Here is a 13,770-nt window from a genome sequence, read left to right on the forward strand (position 1 = left end):
AAGTGTAAAGTTGCTATAGTAGATAAATTGACGTGTACCTATTATATTAAATTTTAATAATGATCGGGTAAGATCATAGTTTATCGTGTCTATCAATACGAAGCATATTAGGATTTATCGAGTTGAGTTTCTTTCTGCATTGCAACTTTATTCAGTTGGACAACCGTTACGTCCAGATCGAGAATGATTTAGGGAACTTATGCCCAAAAATAAAAAAACATCTACTACAGGTAAGGTAACATCACTTCTCAAACCAAAATAACATTTTCCAAAATCTATGAAAGGTGAAACTAGTAAGGTCATAAAGTTATGCATACGTCATAGATTTGTTAGACAGTTTTAAATTTTTTAGGGATTAAATGACAGAATGACAAAATTGAAAGTTTAGAAATCTATTAGACACTGACCGCCCGCGTGCCTGTTGAAGAATGAGCCAACCACTCATAGACAGTGGCTTGGTTAAGCACCGAAGCCATAGTGAAAACGAGTTTCCATGGGGCAATTATCACTGCTTATAGACTCGAACCTGGGTGATCTATCCATGACCAAGATGAAGCTTGGTGAAACTAAGTGGAAGTCTGAACCGACTGATGTTGAAGAGTCAGCAGATGAGTTATGGTTAAGGGAGAAGTGTCACTCGAACTCGGAACTAGTTGGTTGTCCCTCCCTTAAATGCGTTGAGACGCTCTTAAGTTAAGAGACCAAGTAAACACAGCCTTCCCGAAAGTTTAAGAGTTAAAACTTACCATCTAACTTCCACGGATTGAACCGCCCAAGTTAACGTTCATGAAATGGTTATATTTCCCAAAGAAATGTTATGATACAAAAATCTTATTGCTCTCGAGATGATGGATTTGTATTGAGAGTTCTATAATTACAAATGATGAGGGAAAACAAACTCGTTAAAACGAACCAGCTTTGCCCTCTCTACCTAAAAAGTGATCGAGAAGATGTTGTCCGGTTTGGCCCGTTACGGCCCGTTACGTAAATAAATCTGCATATTGTTAATGAAAGGGCAAGAGTTTCTTTCTATTCTACGAAGGTTTTTTCTTTCTTCCACTTTCCGAGAGGCGCTTCAGCACCTGTGGTCTCGTTCGCATTCCTCTGCAAAATGAACACGATTGTCAAGTCAAAGTTGAACCTTTCATCGACTGATACAAATGGAAGGTAGGCCGGTCTAAGGAGAGATACCTCTTATATAAGTAAACGAAGACATAGAAAAACAGCACAATAAGTATGGTCAAAACTGAAATAACGACGTAGGACCAACTCGTCCTAACCTGCACGAATACCGAAGAATGCATTCGACAAAAAGAAATTTCATCAGAGGTTTTCAGTAGTACAAGTGCAAGAAAAGAATACAGTCTACAATGACATGTTCATCCACTCGATATTTGATTCATGTAGAAGCGATATTTGTAACATATGGGTGGACGGGTGACGAGGTCATTTCTTGTAGTTGAGGACTCTTTTTGTGGGTTTATTTTTTTTGTATGTTCTTGTAGATTGTAACAGCCCAAGCTCATCACTAGCATACATTGTCCGCTTTAGTATGTTATATATGGCCGTCAGTCTCACAGTTTTAAATGTGTTGAGAGGTTTCCACACCCTCGTAAGGAATGTTTTGTTTTCCTCTCCAACCCATGCAAGATCTTACAATCCACCCCCTTGGGAGGCAGCGTCCTCGCTGACACACCTCCCGGTGTCTAACTCTGATACTCGATATTGTCCACTTTGGCTCGTCACATATCGCCGTCGGCCTCACGATTTTAAAACGTGTCTGCTAGGGAGAAGTTTCCACACCCTTATAAGGAATGTTTTGTTCTCCTCTCCAACCGATGTGAGATCTCACAATCCACTCCCTTTGGGGGCCAACATCCTCGCTGACACACCGCCCGATGTCAGGCTCTAATACCAATTGTTATAGCCCAAGGCCACCACTAACAGATATTGTCCACTTTGGCCTATTATATATCGCGGTTAGCCTCACGGTTTTAAAACGCGTCTGCTAGGTTGAGATTTCCACACTCTTAAAAGGAATGCTTCATTCTCCTCTCCAACCGATGTGGGATCTCACATAGACTCTTTCATCTTTCTCGACAAAAGTTAGGTTTTTTTTTTTTTAAAAAAAAAAAGAAAACGGGTTAGAACTGTTTTCTTGCTAGCTGTTGGAACAGGAAGAGACAGATGAACTTTAGATGATTATTGGATAAACGAGTGAATTTGATGCAGTAACGAAACACAAACTTAAGATGATTCGACTGAACAATTCTTACTTTATGTTAAAGTTCATTGACAACACAACAAGGCAGGTTGATATTTTCCCGAGTCGATCAAAATCAGAGAAACCAATGTCATAACTTGAATATTATTCAGTGTCACAGTCATGCTTGTCCAAGGTATGTTGTCCATGGCCGCATGACAGATATCCTGATCTTGCTTGTCCAAGACATGTCGTCCCTGGTTGCATGCACGTTCCAAAACCCCTTTACATGTTTTTATCCTAGATAGGCCTTTACCATTTCACGTTGGGTCAATACGGGGGTGTATGACCGTTCACCAAAACCATATCTACACTCGTCAGGGCTAAACTACCCCAAAATGTACTATAGGGGGATATGACTAGTTGTCATTTCTTCTTACCCTGAGTTATATGCTATTTAAGCCGTGATATTTCTTAATTTGCTTATAGTCATATAACGTTGTTTTCTTCGATTCTTCAAACCGTTTTCAAATGTATTTCCTCGCGCACGTTTTCTAAACCTTTTCTCTCAACATGACTCGAGGTCTAAACATACGCCGACGTTGTCCGCGACGTCCGAATTTCCCACGGTTGACTTGTTCGCTTGGTTAGAACAAGTGCCGCACAATCGCTATCCCGCATGCAAGAGTGCGATTGTGACACTCAGCAGACATCATATACCATGAGAAATTGATAAAAAAGGAGCCATATATATACATACAACGAAACTACATACCTGTCGACCTCTCGAGAACGGCTTTGGCTTTCCGCTACAAGTGTGTGCATCACAGAACTGGCGCAAGAAGAATTCTACCATTTGGATTACACCAAAAGAGTTTCATTAGATAGATGATAGTAATGAAAGTTGTAGGGGAGAGTTCTGAAGCTACCGTGAAGATGGCTCGCTGAGGCACCCTCGTTGATGGGAAAACAACTATCAGCAAGAGCCTGCAATGAGTTAACAATTGTGTGGTGAATTGTGAGTATATAAAGAAGAAATCTACGGGAAATCTTTTGAGGTTACCTCACACATGTGTTTGTTTCTTGCAGCAGCAGCAGGATTGCATTTACTTTTCTTCTGTGATACTGAATCCATCACATGATCACAGTGCAATGCACCACAAAGATCTGCCATGCACTTGTTTCGACTCTGGATTAAACACGAGCAAGATGATTCGAGTGCCATATCAGCTAAAACTGAAGCAAACAAAGCTTTTTCTAACATCTAGGGGTTATGCTCGTGATGTATAAGTAGAATAAAGGTGTAACAGCCTAAGCTCAAGCCCACCGCTAGAAGATATTGTCCTCTTTAGGCTCTCTTTTGGGTTTTCTCTCAAGATTTTAAAACGCGTCTACTAGAAAGAGGTTTTTACACCCTTATAAGAAATGTTTCGTTTTCTCTCCAACCAATGTAGGATCTCACAATCCACCCCTTGGAGCCTAGTGTCCTCGCTGGCACACTGCCCCGTGTCTGGCTCTGATACCATTTGTAACAGCCCAAGCCCACCACCAGTAGATATTGTCCTCTTTGAACTTTTCCTTTTGGGGCTTTCGGGCTTCCCCTCAAGGTTTTAAAACGCATCTACTAGAGAGAGGTTTCCACACCCTTATAAGGAATGCTTCGTTTCCCTCTCCAACCAATATGGGATCTCACAAAAGCATAGTGCAAACTATTATTAAGACACAGATCGGTTACTAAAGACACAAAATACAAGTACTTGGGTCAGTTTAAGATCTTTTTGACTGAAGTCCATATGAATACCCTGTCTACTCGAATAGGCATGATCGGATAACTAGAAAGAAGCATAAACATATTATAATGTACCTAAAGTTTCGTGTTATATCTACTTGACTATTGCAATATAATCCACTGTGAACGTCAGCCTGAGCATTATCTCAACTAATTAAGACATATACCTTTGATCAAAGGATTAAATGTTCGGTTCCTCCCACCTCACAACAGGAACTCAAAAAAGTATAGACATATATAATCCACTACGAACTAACGAAAGCCCACGATTCTTAGAGACGTTCTAGAATGATCTTATATGACTAACTAAGAATCAATTGGGAATTGAATCATCAACGGAAACTTACCACATTCAGCAAATCATAGTGTCTATTGTCAAAATGCTGATCAAGATACTTCTCTTCATAGAATCTTTTTCTACAATATCCACACTTCCAGTCATTAAAATCTAGATGCGTTTTGTGCTGTTCTTGATCTCTGAACATATCATTATCCGGGTGAAGCCTACACTCAGTAGAAATCTTGTGTTTCTTTTTATCCACAAAGGGCATTAGATACTGCGTCGAGGTAAAAATGTTCTGATTTAGTTCGATTAAGTTTCATATCATACAAATGGTCGTATCGATGCGTCGAGGTAAAAGCCATAACCATAAGAATCAAATGTTGAATGGATACCTCCTCAATTATTTTCCACGCCGCCCTACTCCTTTCTCTCGAGCAGTGTACCTCACGAGCATCGTTCCAATCCTGCTTTGGAGCACTGGACATCAACTCCAAAGCTCAAAATTTATTACCATTATATAGGAACATAGGTGACGGTAAAGAAACCAAATATTACCTCTCAGTGGCAGAATCTTTAGAACCCTATGGAAAATGACAGCAAAGAAGAGGGTCATTCATAGAATTGAAGTTCCTCCAGTAATAAATTGTATTTAACCATAACAAGTAAGAAAATGGAAAACATGAACTCATAAAAGATATTTTCTTCTTTGGGCTTTTCCTTTCGGGCTTCCTCTCAAGGTTTTTAAAACGCGTCTACTAGGGACAGGTTTCCACATGCTTATAAATAATGTTTCGTTTCCTCTCCAACTGATGTGGGATCTCACAATCCACCCCTTTCGGGGTCCAACGTCCTCACTGGCACTTGTTCCCTTCTTCAATCGATGTGGGACCCCCCAATCCACCCCATTTAGGGCCTAACGTCTTTGCTAGCACACCACCTCGTGTCCACTCCCTTCGGGGTTCAGCCTCCTCGTTGGCATATCGTCCGATGTCTGGCTTTGATACCATTTATAACAACTNGTCCTCGCTGGCACACTGCCCCGTGTCTGGCTCTGATACCATTTGTAACAGCCCAAGCCCACCACCAGTAGATATTGTCCTCTTTGAACTTTTCCTTTTGGGGCTTTCGGGCTTCCCCTCNCCCCAACCGATGTGGGATCTCACAATCCACCCCTTTCGGGGCCAGCGTCCTTGCCGACACTCGTTCCCTTCTCCAATCGATGTGGGACCCCTCGATCCACTCCCTTTAGGGCCCNCACCCTTATAAGGAATGCTTCGTTTCCCTCTCCAACCAATATGGGATCTCACAAAAGCATANTTCCCTTCTCCAATCGATGTGGGACCCCTCAATCCACTCCCTTTAGGGCCCAGCGTCCTTGCTGACACACCGCCTCACCCCCTTCGGAACTCAGCCTCCTCGCTGGCACATCGCCTGGTGTCTGGCTCTGATACTATTTGTAACAATCGATCGACTCTGGTATCATTTGTAACAATCCAAACTCACACCGCTAGCAGATATTGTCCTCTTTGGGCTTTCCCTTTCAGACTTTTAAAACGTGTCTACACCTTTATAAAGAATGTTTCGTTCTCTTCTCCAACCGATGTGAGATCTCACCTCCTCACTCTTAACACACAAATTCAGTGGAAGTGGACATAAGTAGCGATGAAAAATACAACAAAGTTTCAGAAAACTTCAAATATTTCGACTCCCAGATGAATTTTCAGAAATCACATCAACAAATTTTCATTGGATTTCGATGCAGAAACGCAGAGAACATTCTAAAACAGATCATCCGGTCAAAGAGACCAAGTCGTGAGGAATCTAAATCAAACTCTAGATCATTTCAACAAAGTCACTACTATAGAATCTTCCCATCCATCGTTCATTTACGAAATCAAACAGTGAAATTACATTTCAAAAGTTATTAATGAAGATCCATCTCGCAAAATTTGAATAATAACAGACGGAAGTTAAATTCATCGGCAAAAATAAGCACCTGATTCAATGATTGAAGAGGAAGAGTGGAAGAAACTCTCTGTGGACGCAACGAAAAAAGAAGAGAGATGACGAGAAGAGCAACCCATATGGATCGCCTTCCCATCGTCGATGTTATGGAACCTCCACCAGCGGAATTGAAAGCAAGCCTCTGCACAGGAAGCTCGAGAAAAACTCCGAAGAAAAGCGGGGGCCAGTTTTTAATTTTAGAAAGATCTGGGCAAGTTTTGTATTCTTTTCATTCTCTTGGGGAGTAATGTTGTAAATTTTTTCCAACCAAACCATTTTTATTAAATAATGTTTTAAAATATTAATTCGTACAATATTTATTTATTTTTTAAAACATTTAATTAAGATTTATAGCTCCACTTAAATAATAAAAAAATATATATATATTTTAAACAATAAATAAAATATGGTATAAAATGTATTTTTTAAAATTAAACAACTCATGTATTTTTCACACTCTCATAAATGGTGGGGGCCAAGCATCCGCCCCCAAATCCACCCCCTTTGGGACCCAGTATTCTTACTGGCACACCGCCTCGTGCTACCCTCGGGGTCTAGCGTCCGTCCCCAAATCCCCCCCCCCCTTTGGGGCCCAGTGTTCTTACTGGCACACCGCCTCATGTCTACCCTCGGGGCCCAGCGTTCGCCCCCAAAGCCACCCCCCTTTGGGGGCCAGTGTTCTTACTGACACACCGCCTCGTGTCTACCTTCGGGGCCCAGCGTCCGCCCCCAAATCCACCCCCCCTTTGGGGCCCAGCGTTTTTACTAATACACCGCCTCGTGTCTACCCTCGGGACCCAGCGTCCGCCCCCAAATCCACCCCCTTTGGGCCCTAGTGTTCTTACTGGGACACCACCTCGTGTCTACCCTCGGGGCCCAGCGTCCGCCCCCCCTTTGGGGCCTAGTATTCTTACTGGCACACCACCTCGTGTCTACCCTCGGGGCCCAGCGTCCGCCCCCCTTTGGGGCCTAGTGTTCTTACTGGCACACCGCCTCGTGTCTACCCTCGGGGCTCAGCGTCCACCCCCAAATCCACTCCCTTTGGGGCCCAGTGTTCTTACTAGCAAACCGCCTCGTGTCTACCCCCCACATCGTTCAATGTCTGGCTCAGAGTGGCGTAGCGAAAGCGTGGTAGGCCCTAACCCACAGGTCCCAGGATTGAAACCTGGCTCTAATACTATTTGTAACGGCCCAAATATTGTTCTCTTTAGACTTTCCCTTTTCGGACTTCCCCTCAAGGCTTTAAAATGCGTCTATTAGGGGAAGGTTTCCACACCGTTATATAAGGGTGGTTTGTTCTCCTCCCCAACCAATGTAGAACATTACAAACTCAATTTATAAAATTTTTATTTATTTGAATCTAATTGGTAAAAAAATGTTCGGATAATTCTTTTATTTATTTATATATTTTTTTTTGTAGAACGAATTTATAGAGATTTTTTATTATTTTTTATTATTGAGTTTAGCTTGTCTTAATTTTAATTTGACGAGTTTAAGGTTAATTATTTTCCTAAAAAAAAAAAAAAATCCAAATTTTGTTCCTCTTTGTCTTTCCCATCTGCTTAGGGTTTGTGGCGCTGTTCGTTCTCCCACTCTCTTCCGACTTCTCTTTTCCATCTCCATCAGTAAATCTCTCTAAAACATATAGCTTCATTCAGTTTCAAAAGCTTCGCTCTGTATCAATGGCGTCGATTCTTCAAAAGCTCATTAGAAAATCGCCACCTACAAGAACAATTGCTGCTCTGGGTAGCCAGACCTCACAAAATCTCTCATTACCCTATATTCTTCACCAGCCTCTTGACATTGATAGGAAACCAGACGGCCATTGTGATTCTAATTTAAACTCTGTTTCAACTTCGAATCCGTCTCAATTTTCGCTGTTCTTCCCTAGTTTTCCATTTGGGCTTTGCTTGCAGCAAATCCCCTCAACTGGATCGATTCGATTCGAGCCGGATTATGTTGAAGAAGACGATTGTCGGAAGTTGTGGGCTGATAGTGTTAAGAAGAAGAGGAAACGCAAGATGAACAAGCACAAGTACAAGAAGCTAAGGAAGAGACTTCGTAGACAGACATAGTTTCTTTATTTGGTAAGATTATATGTATTCTTTTTAGTCATTGTTCTTCGTGGCCAATTCTTAGAGATTATTGTTTCGAGGTTAAAGGAAGCTTTTCATAGATGTGCTTTTCGTTTTCCCTGAATAAGTTTGGAAGTGTTGTGTTAACTTGAATTACATATGATTCATACTTCCTGTGTAGGGGTTTATTGCAGATTTTGTTTTCATTTTGCTCTTGTTTTAAGATTGATTGTGGGAACCGAAACGAAGCATTTCTTATAAGGGTGTGGAAACCTGTCTCTAACAAATCATTTTAAAACTTTGAGGGAAAGCCATTGAAGGGAAAGTCTAAGGAGACAATATCTGCTAGCGGTAGGTTTTGGTTGTTACAAATGGTATTAGAGTCGCTGATGTGCCAACAAGGACGCTGGGCCTCCAAGGAGGTGGATTGTGAAATCCCACATCGGTTGGAGAGGTTCCTTATAAGGGTGTGGAAACCTCTCCTTAATAGACGCTTTTTAAAACCTTGAGGGGAAGCCCTTGAAAGGAAAACTCAAAGAGGGCAATATTTGCTAGCGGTGGGCTTGAGCTGTAGACACGAGCAATGTGCCAACGAGGATGTTGAGCCTCCAAGAGGGGTGAATTGTGAGATCCCACGTTGGTTGGAGAGGGGAACGAAGCATTCCTTATAACGGTGTGGAAACCTCTCCCTATCAAACGTGTATGGTAATAAGTTCGCTTGCTCAGAAAATTCATAGAAATGGAGTTCTTTTAAAGTGGTTTTATGCTCTTTGATTGGCGGTATGGTGAGGGGTCATGGAATATGATATGCCCGTGAGAAATTCTCTTTTGACAAGGACAACGTCCTTGAGACGTTAGACTTTGCAAATCGTTCGCTGAAAACTGATATATCTTCGGACGTTGGACTTCTCTTTTTGGACGACTAGCTTTTGTCTCTTCCTAGTTCCTAGTTCCTACCTCGACCTCAACTGTCAACTCCCTAACCCACAAATAAAAAAGAAAAAAAGGATTGCATTTTGTAACAGTCCAAACCTACCGCTAGCTGATACTATCCCTTCTAGCCTTTTCCCTTAAAGGTTTTAAAACGCGTATGCTAGGGAGAGGTTTTCACACCCTTATAAGGAATGCTTGTTTCCCCTCTCCAACCGATGTGGGATCTCACAATCCATCTCCCTTGGAGACCCAGCGTCTTAGTTGGCACACCGCCCCGTAACCGACTCTGACACTATTTGTAACCGTCTAAGTCTACCTCTAGCAGATATTATCCTTTTTAGGCTTTTCCCTCCAAGTTTTAAAACGCGTCCGCTGGAGACAGGTTTTCACACCCTTATAAGGAATGCTTTGTTCCCCTCCCCAACCAATGTGGGATCTCCCAAGTTTCTTAACCTCTCTATGAGATATTGAAAGTGATCCCGAGGCATAGCCCATAATGCAAGGAATATAAGCCAATTTATTCTATTTAGTTTGCACGAATTGGTCTGTAATCAAGGTGTAACAGTTTGTTCTATTTGTTATTTGCTAGGTAAATATGGCTTGTTTATTCTTCTAGCAACCTTCTTTCTCTTGCACTCTGATTGGCATTCATATTAATTCATCATAAATATAACTTGTCTAGAATCATGCTTCTCATAAGAAAAAAACATTGCTTTACAGGCTGGAAAACGATGTGATTATGTACGAAGATCGACTCCCATTGTTAGCTAAGACTTATTAGTCAAGGTAGCGTAAGCATAATGGTATCTCAATGTGATGAACTATGCACATGAATTTTGAAAAATTGAGATAGAAGGTCGGAAAAGGCCGTGATAATATAGGAAGATGCACCTCCATTGTTAACTGATACTTGTTAGTTGAGATAGCATAAGCAGTCTTCAATGTGATTATAATTTTGAATTGAGGCAGAAGCTCTAGAGTGCTCTAGAATTCAATATTTCCAATATTTTGAACCAATTATTGTTGTTGGGAGCATACTGATGTGTTGATTGACAGGAAATGAGAACAATGATCTGATATGCTTTGGTTTTGTATCTGCTGCTGTGACATATATATGCAAGAGTTTTTTTGCAGAATGTATTGTCGTTCTTGTTTGATGTAATTGAAGAGGGCTTGTCCCATTCAATAAGCTGTGAAGTAGACTATATACTTGCCACCTCTTGTACGTTGCCACTTGGCAACTTCATCGGTGTTCTCGGTGTCGATCTTAGTATGGTAGAAATAGCATCTTACCTGCTGAAGGACAAAAACGATTCGTTTGGTTTCATTATGGATAAGAAAGACTCTTTGATATGCTATTAGGCTAAGAAAGTTGCTTCATCGGATCTAAACCGATATCGCTACTAAACTTGATCACCGATGTGAGATCTCACATCGGTTGGAGAGGGGGAAACAAAGCATTCCTTATAAGGGTGTGGAAATCTCTCCTTAGTAGACGTGTTTTAAAATCGTGAGGCTGATGGCGATACATAACAGGTCAAAGCGAACAATATTTGTTAATGGTGGGTTTGGGTTTTTATAATTGGTATAAGAGCCAGACACCAGGCAGTGAGGTAGTGAGAACGCTTGCCCTTAAGTGGGTGGATTATGAGATCTCACATTGGTTGGAGAGGGAAACGAAGCATTCCTTATAAGAGTGTGGAAATCTCTCTCTAGCATACGTGTTTTAAAACTGTGAGGTTGACGGCAATACATAACGGGCCAACGCTGATGATATTTGCTAGAGATGAGCTTGAGCCGTTACAAATGGTATCAAAGCCAGACACTGGACGGTGTTCTAGTGAGGACGCTGGGCTCCCAAGGGTGTGGATTGTGAGATCCCATATCGGTTGGAGAGGGAAATGAAGCATTTCTTATAAGGGTGTGGAAACCTCTCCCTAGCATATGCGTTTTAAAACAGACAATATTTTCAAGTGGTGGGCTTGAGCTGTTACAATCAACGTGCTCAATGTATTCGGTAAACCCCAACCATTCCGTGTCGAGCAAAGAAATCTTCGAGGAAACTCTAGATTCCCTGCCATGGATGGGGGACATAGCTCATCATCCCATCACTACAAAAAAGGAAGAGGTAGGATCACAGAGGCCCACAACTTCTTTTCTTCTATTCCTTTACATAAAACTAGGGACCCCCCTTCCTTTATTCTGCCCATAGCTTCATTTCTACTTCCTAGGCATTTTTCCTTTATATTCAGTTGTTATTTAGTCATTTTCAAACACAAGAGGTTGGTGCTTGCTTTATGATCTTGATTTGAAGCTTTTCTCCTTGATTTGGGGTCCATGTAGTGTGGCTGACATTATGACATGTTTGGATTATTTATTTCGTCAAAGTTCTTTTCGGGTGTAACAGCTCAAGCCTATCATTAGTAGATATTGTTTGTTTTGACCTGTTACGTATCGCCGTCAGCCGTACGGTCTTAAAACACATCTCTTAGGGAGAGGTTTCCACACCCTTGTAAGGAATGGTTCGTTCCCATCTCCGACCGATGTTGGATCTCACAATCTACTCCCTTAGGGCCCTACGTCATCTCTAGCACATTGCGTGACTAGCTCTTATATTATTTGTAACAACTCAAGCTCACCACTAGTAGATATTGTCCGTTTTGGTCTGTTACGTATCGTCGTTAGCGGTATGATTTTAAAATCCATCTCTTAGGGAAAAGTTTCCACACCCTTATAAGGAATGGTTCGTTCCCATCTCCGACTGATGTTGGATCTCACACTCTACTCCCTTAGGGCCCAACGTCCTCGCTAGCACACTGCGTGACTAGCTCTTATATTATTTGTAACAACTCAAGCTCACCACTAGTAGATATTGTCCGTTTTGGTCCGTTACGTATCGCCGTTAGCCGTATGATTTTAAAACCCATCTCTTAGGGAGAAGTTTCCACACTCTTATAAGGAATGGTTCGTTCCCATCTCCGACTGATGTTGGATCTCACACTCTACTCCCTTAGGGCCCAACGTCCTCGCTAGCACACTGCGTGACTAGCTCTTATATTATTTGTAACAACTCAAGCTCATCACTAGTAGATATTGTCCGTTTTTGCCCGTTACGTATCGTCGTTAGCTGTATGGTTTTAAAACTCATCTCTTAGGGAGAGGTTTCCATACCCTTATAAGGAATGGTTCGTTCCCATCTCCGACCAATGTTGGATCTCACAATCTACTCCCTTAGGGCCCAATGTCCTCGTTGGCACACTGCGTGACTAGCTCTTATATTATTTTTAACAACTCAGGCTCACCACTAGTAGATATTGTCCATTTTGGCCCGTTACATATCGTCGTTAGCCGTATGGTTTTAAAACGCATTTCCTAGGCAGAGATTTCCATACCCTTATAAGAAATGTTTCGTTTCTCACTCCAACAGAGGTAGAGTCTCACACATGTGGGGTCGGTAATAAGTACACTTTTGAATTTAATGATATCAATGTTTATGATTAGTTTTGACTAAATTTCCATCTATAATACATGCAGATCTCATATCAACATCTCTTCTAAGCCTTTTTCTGGTGTGAATTATGTTTGATTTGGATAAAGGAAATAATCATTCCCTTCCCTTCCCATCTGCCTATTGTTCATTCTTTTCTTCACTGTAATTGATAATGATTTTCACCATTGCTGCAGTTGATCCAGGTTGGAGCTGATGGGACTTGATCTCCTTGTCTACACGAGCAATTCTCGACCGTTTGATTTGGTCGAGACAATATATAAGTGACTGACTAGAGGTTTGAAATGAAAAGAAATGTCGATATGTCTAGAGTAGGGATGTTCTAATGACTTGATAACTCGAACCACCCAGACTTAACCCAACCCAGGGTTGGGTTAGGTTGGATTTTTTGAGAACCAAAATCTTGGTTTGGTTAGCAGGTTTAGATTTTTTTGGTTAGTTTAACCCAACTTGATCTGAACTTGGTTAAATTTACGACCTTTTACCTCTCCCTAAGGGGGTTCAAATGACCCGATAGCTCCAACAGTTTAGACTCGTACATGTTTGATATTTGAGTTTTATGTGATTTTTGTTATTAATATGACATATATAATGGATAATTAATTGATTTTATAACAATTAAAAATAATAATTGAACAACTCGACCATCTAATTCTAACTCAACTGAGTTCGAAAATAGAGAGTTGGGTTGTGAATTTTATTAAGTTCTTTCAGTTATGATCAGTTCAAAATTATAATATAAACTTTTAAAATAAATTGTAGGAGCATTCAATGCCGTTAATGTTGAACAAAAAGAAGAGGCTTTCCTGTGGGTTGGGACAAAGGGTTGTGATCCGGTGAAGGTGAGCTAACTCCAAAAACTCATCCTCGGTTCAGATGGTAGGCTGCAATTCCTGCATGAAGCCGAAATCACTAGTAACTACCAGAATGTTTATATGATTCGATAATCCGATCAATTTGGACAGTTCAACTCAA

At 41.2% G+C, this 13,770-nt stretch overlaps 2 protein-coding genes across 2 annotated transcripts; one reads left to right on the plus strand and one right to left on the minus strand.

Moving 5' to 3' along the window:
• Nucleotides 1-754: 754 nt before the first annotated feature.
• Nucleotides 755-6,524, minus strand: LOC111794116. Its single transcript, XM_023676260.1, has 9 exons — nucleotides 6,272-6,524; nucleotides 4,831-4,856; nucleotides 4,668-4,752; nucleotides 4,340-4,549; nucleotides 3,267-3,392; nucleotides 3,133-3,190; nucleotides 2,979-3,052; nucleotides 1,192-1,280; nucleotides 755-1,104 (listed from the first exon to the last, which is right to left on the minus strand). The coding sequence occupies exons 1-9, from the start codon at nucleotides 6,374-6,376 to the stop codon at nucleotides 1,035-1,037; spliced, it is 843 nt and encodes a 280-aa protein (XP_023532028.1). The 5' UTR covers nucleotides 6,377-6,524; the 3' UTR covers nucleotides 755-1,034.
• Nucleotides 6,525-7,961: 1,437 nt separating this feature from the next.
• Nucleotides 7,962-8,354, plus strand: LOC111792842. Its single transcript, XM_023674442.1, has one exon. It carries the CDS (start codon nucleotides 7,962-7,964, stop codon nucleotides 8,352-8,354), a length of 393 nt encoding a protein of 130 aa, XP_023530210.1.
• The last annotated feature ends 5,416 nt before the right edge of the window (nucleotides 8,355-13,770 follow it).

The sequence above is a fragment of the Cucurbita pepo genome, chromosome LG04, assembly GCF_002806865.2.
Source record: "Cucurbita pepo subsp. pepo cultivar mu-cu-16 chromosome LG04, ASM280686v2, whole genome shotgun sequence".
NCBI lineage: Eukaryota > Viridiplantae > Streptophyta > Magnoliopsida > Cucurbitales > Cucurbitaceae > Cucurbita > Cucurbita pepo.

Excerpts from the sequence above, each read along its gene's own strand:
- LOC111794116 (XM_023676260.1), bottom strand. The coding sequence starts at position 6,376 with ATGGGAAGGCGATCCATATGGGTTGCTCTTCTCGTCATCTCTCTTCTT. Across the intron at positions 4,753-4,830 it reads AAAGATTCTGCCACTGAGAG|TGCTCCAAAGCAGGATTGGA; the intron begins GTAATATTTGGT and ends GTTGATGTCCAG. Across the intron at positions 1,105-1,191 it reads TTCGTTTACTTATATAAGAG|AGGAATGCGAACGAGACCAC; the intron begins GTATCTCTCCTT and ends TTCATTTTGCAG.
- LOC111792842 (XM_023674442.1), top strand. The coding sequence starts at position 7,962 with ATGGCGTCGATTCTTCAAAAGCTCATTAGAAAATCGCCACCTACAAGA.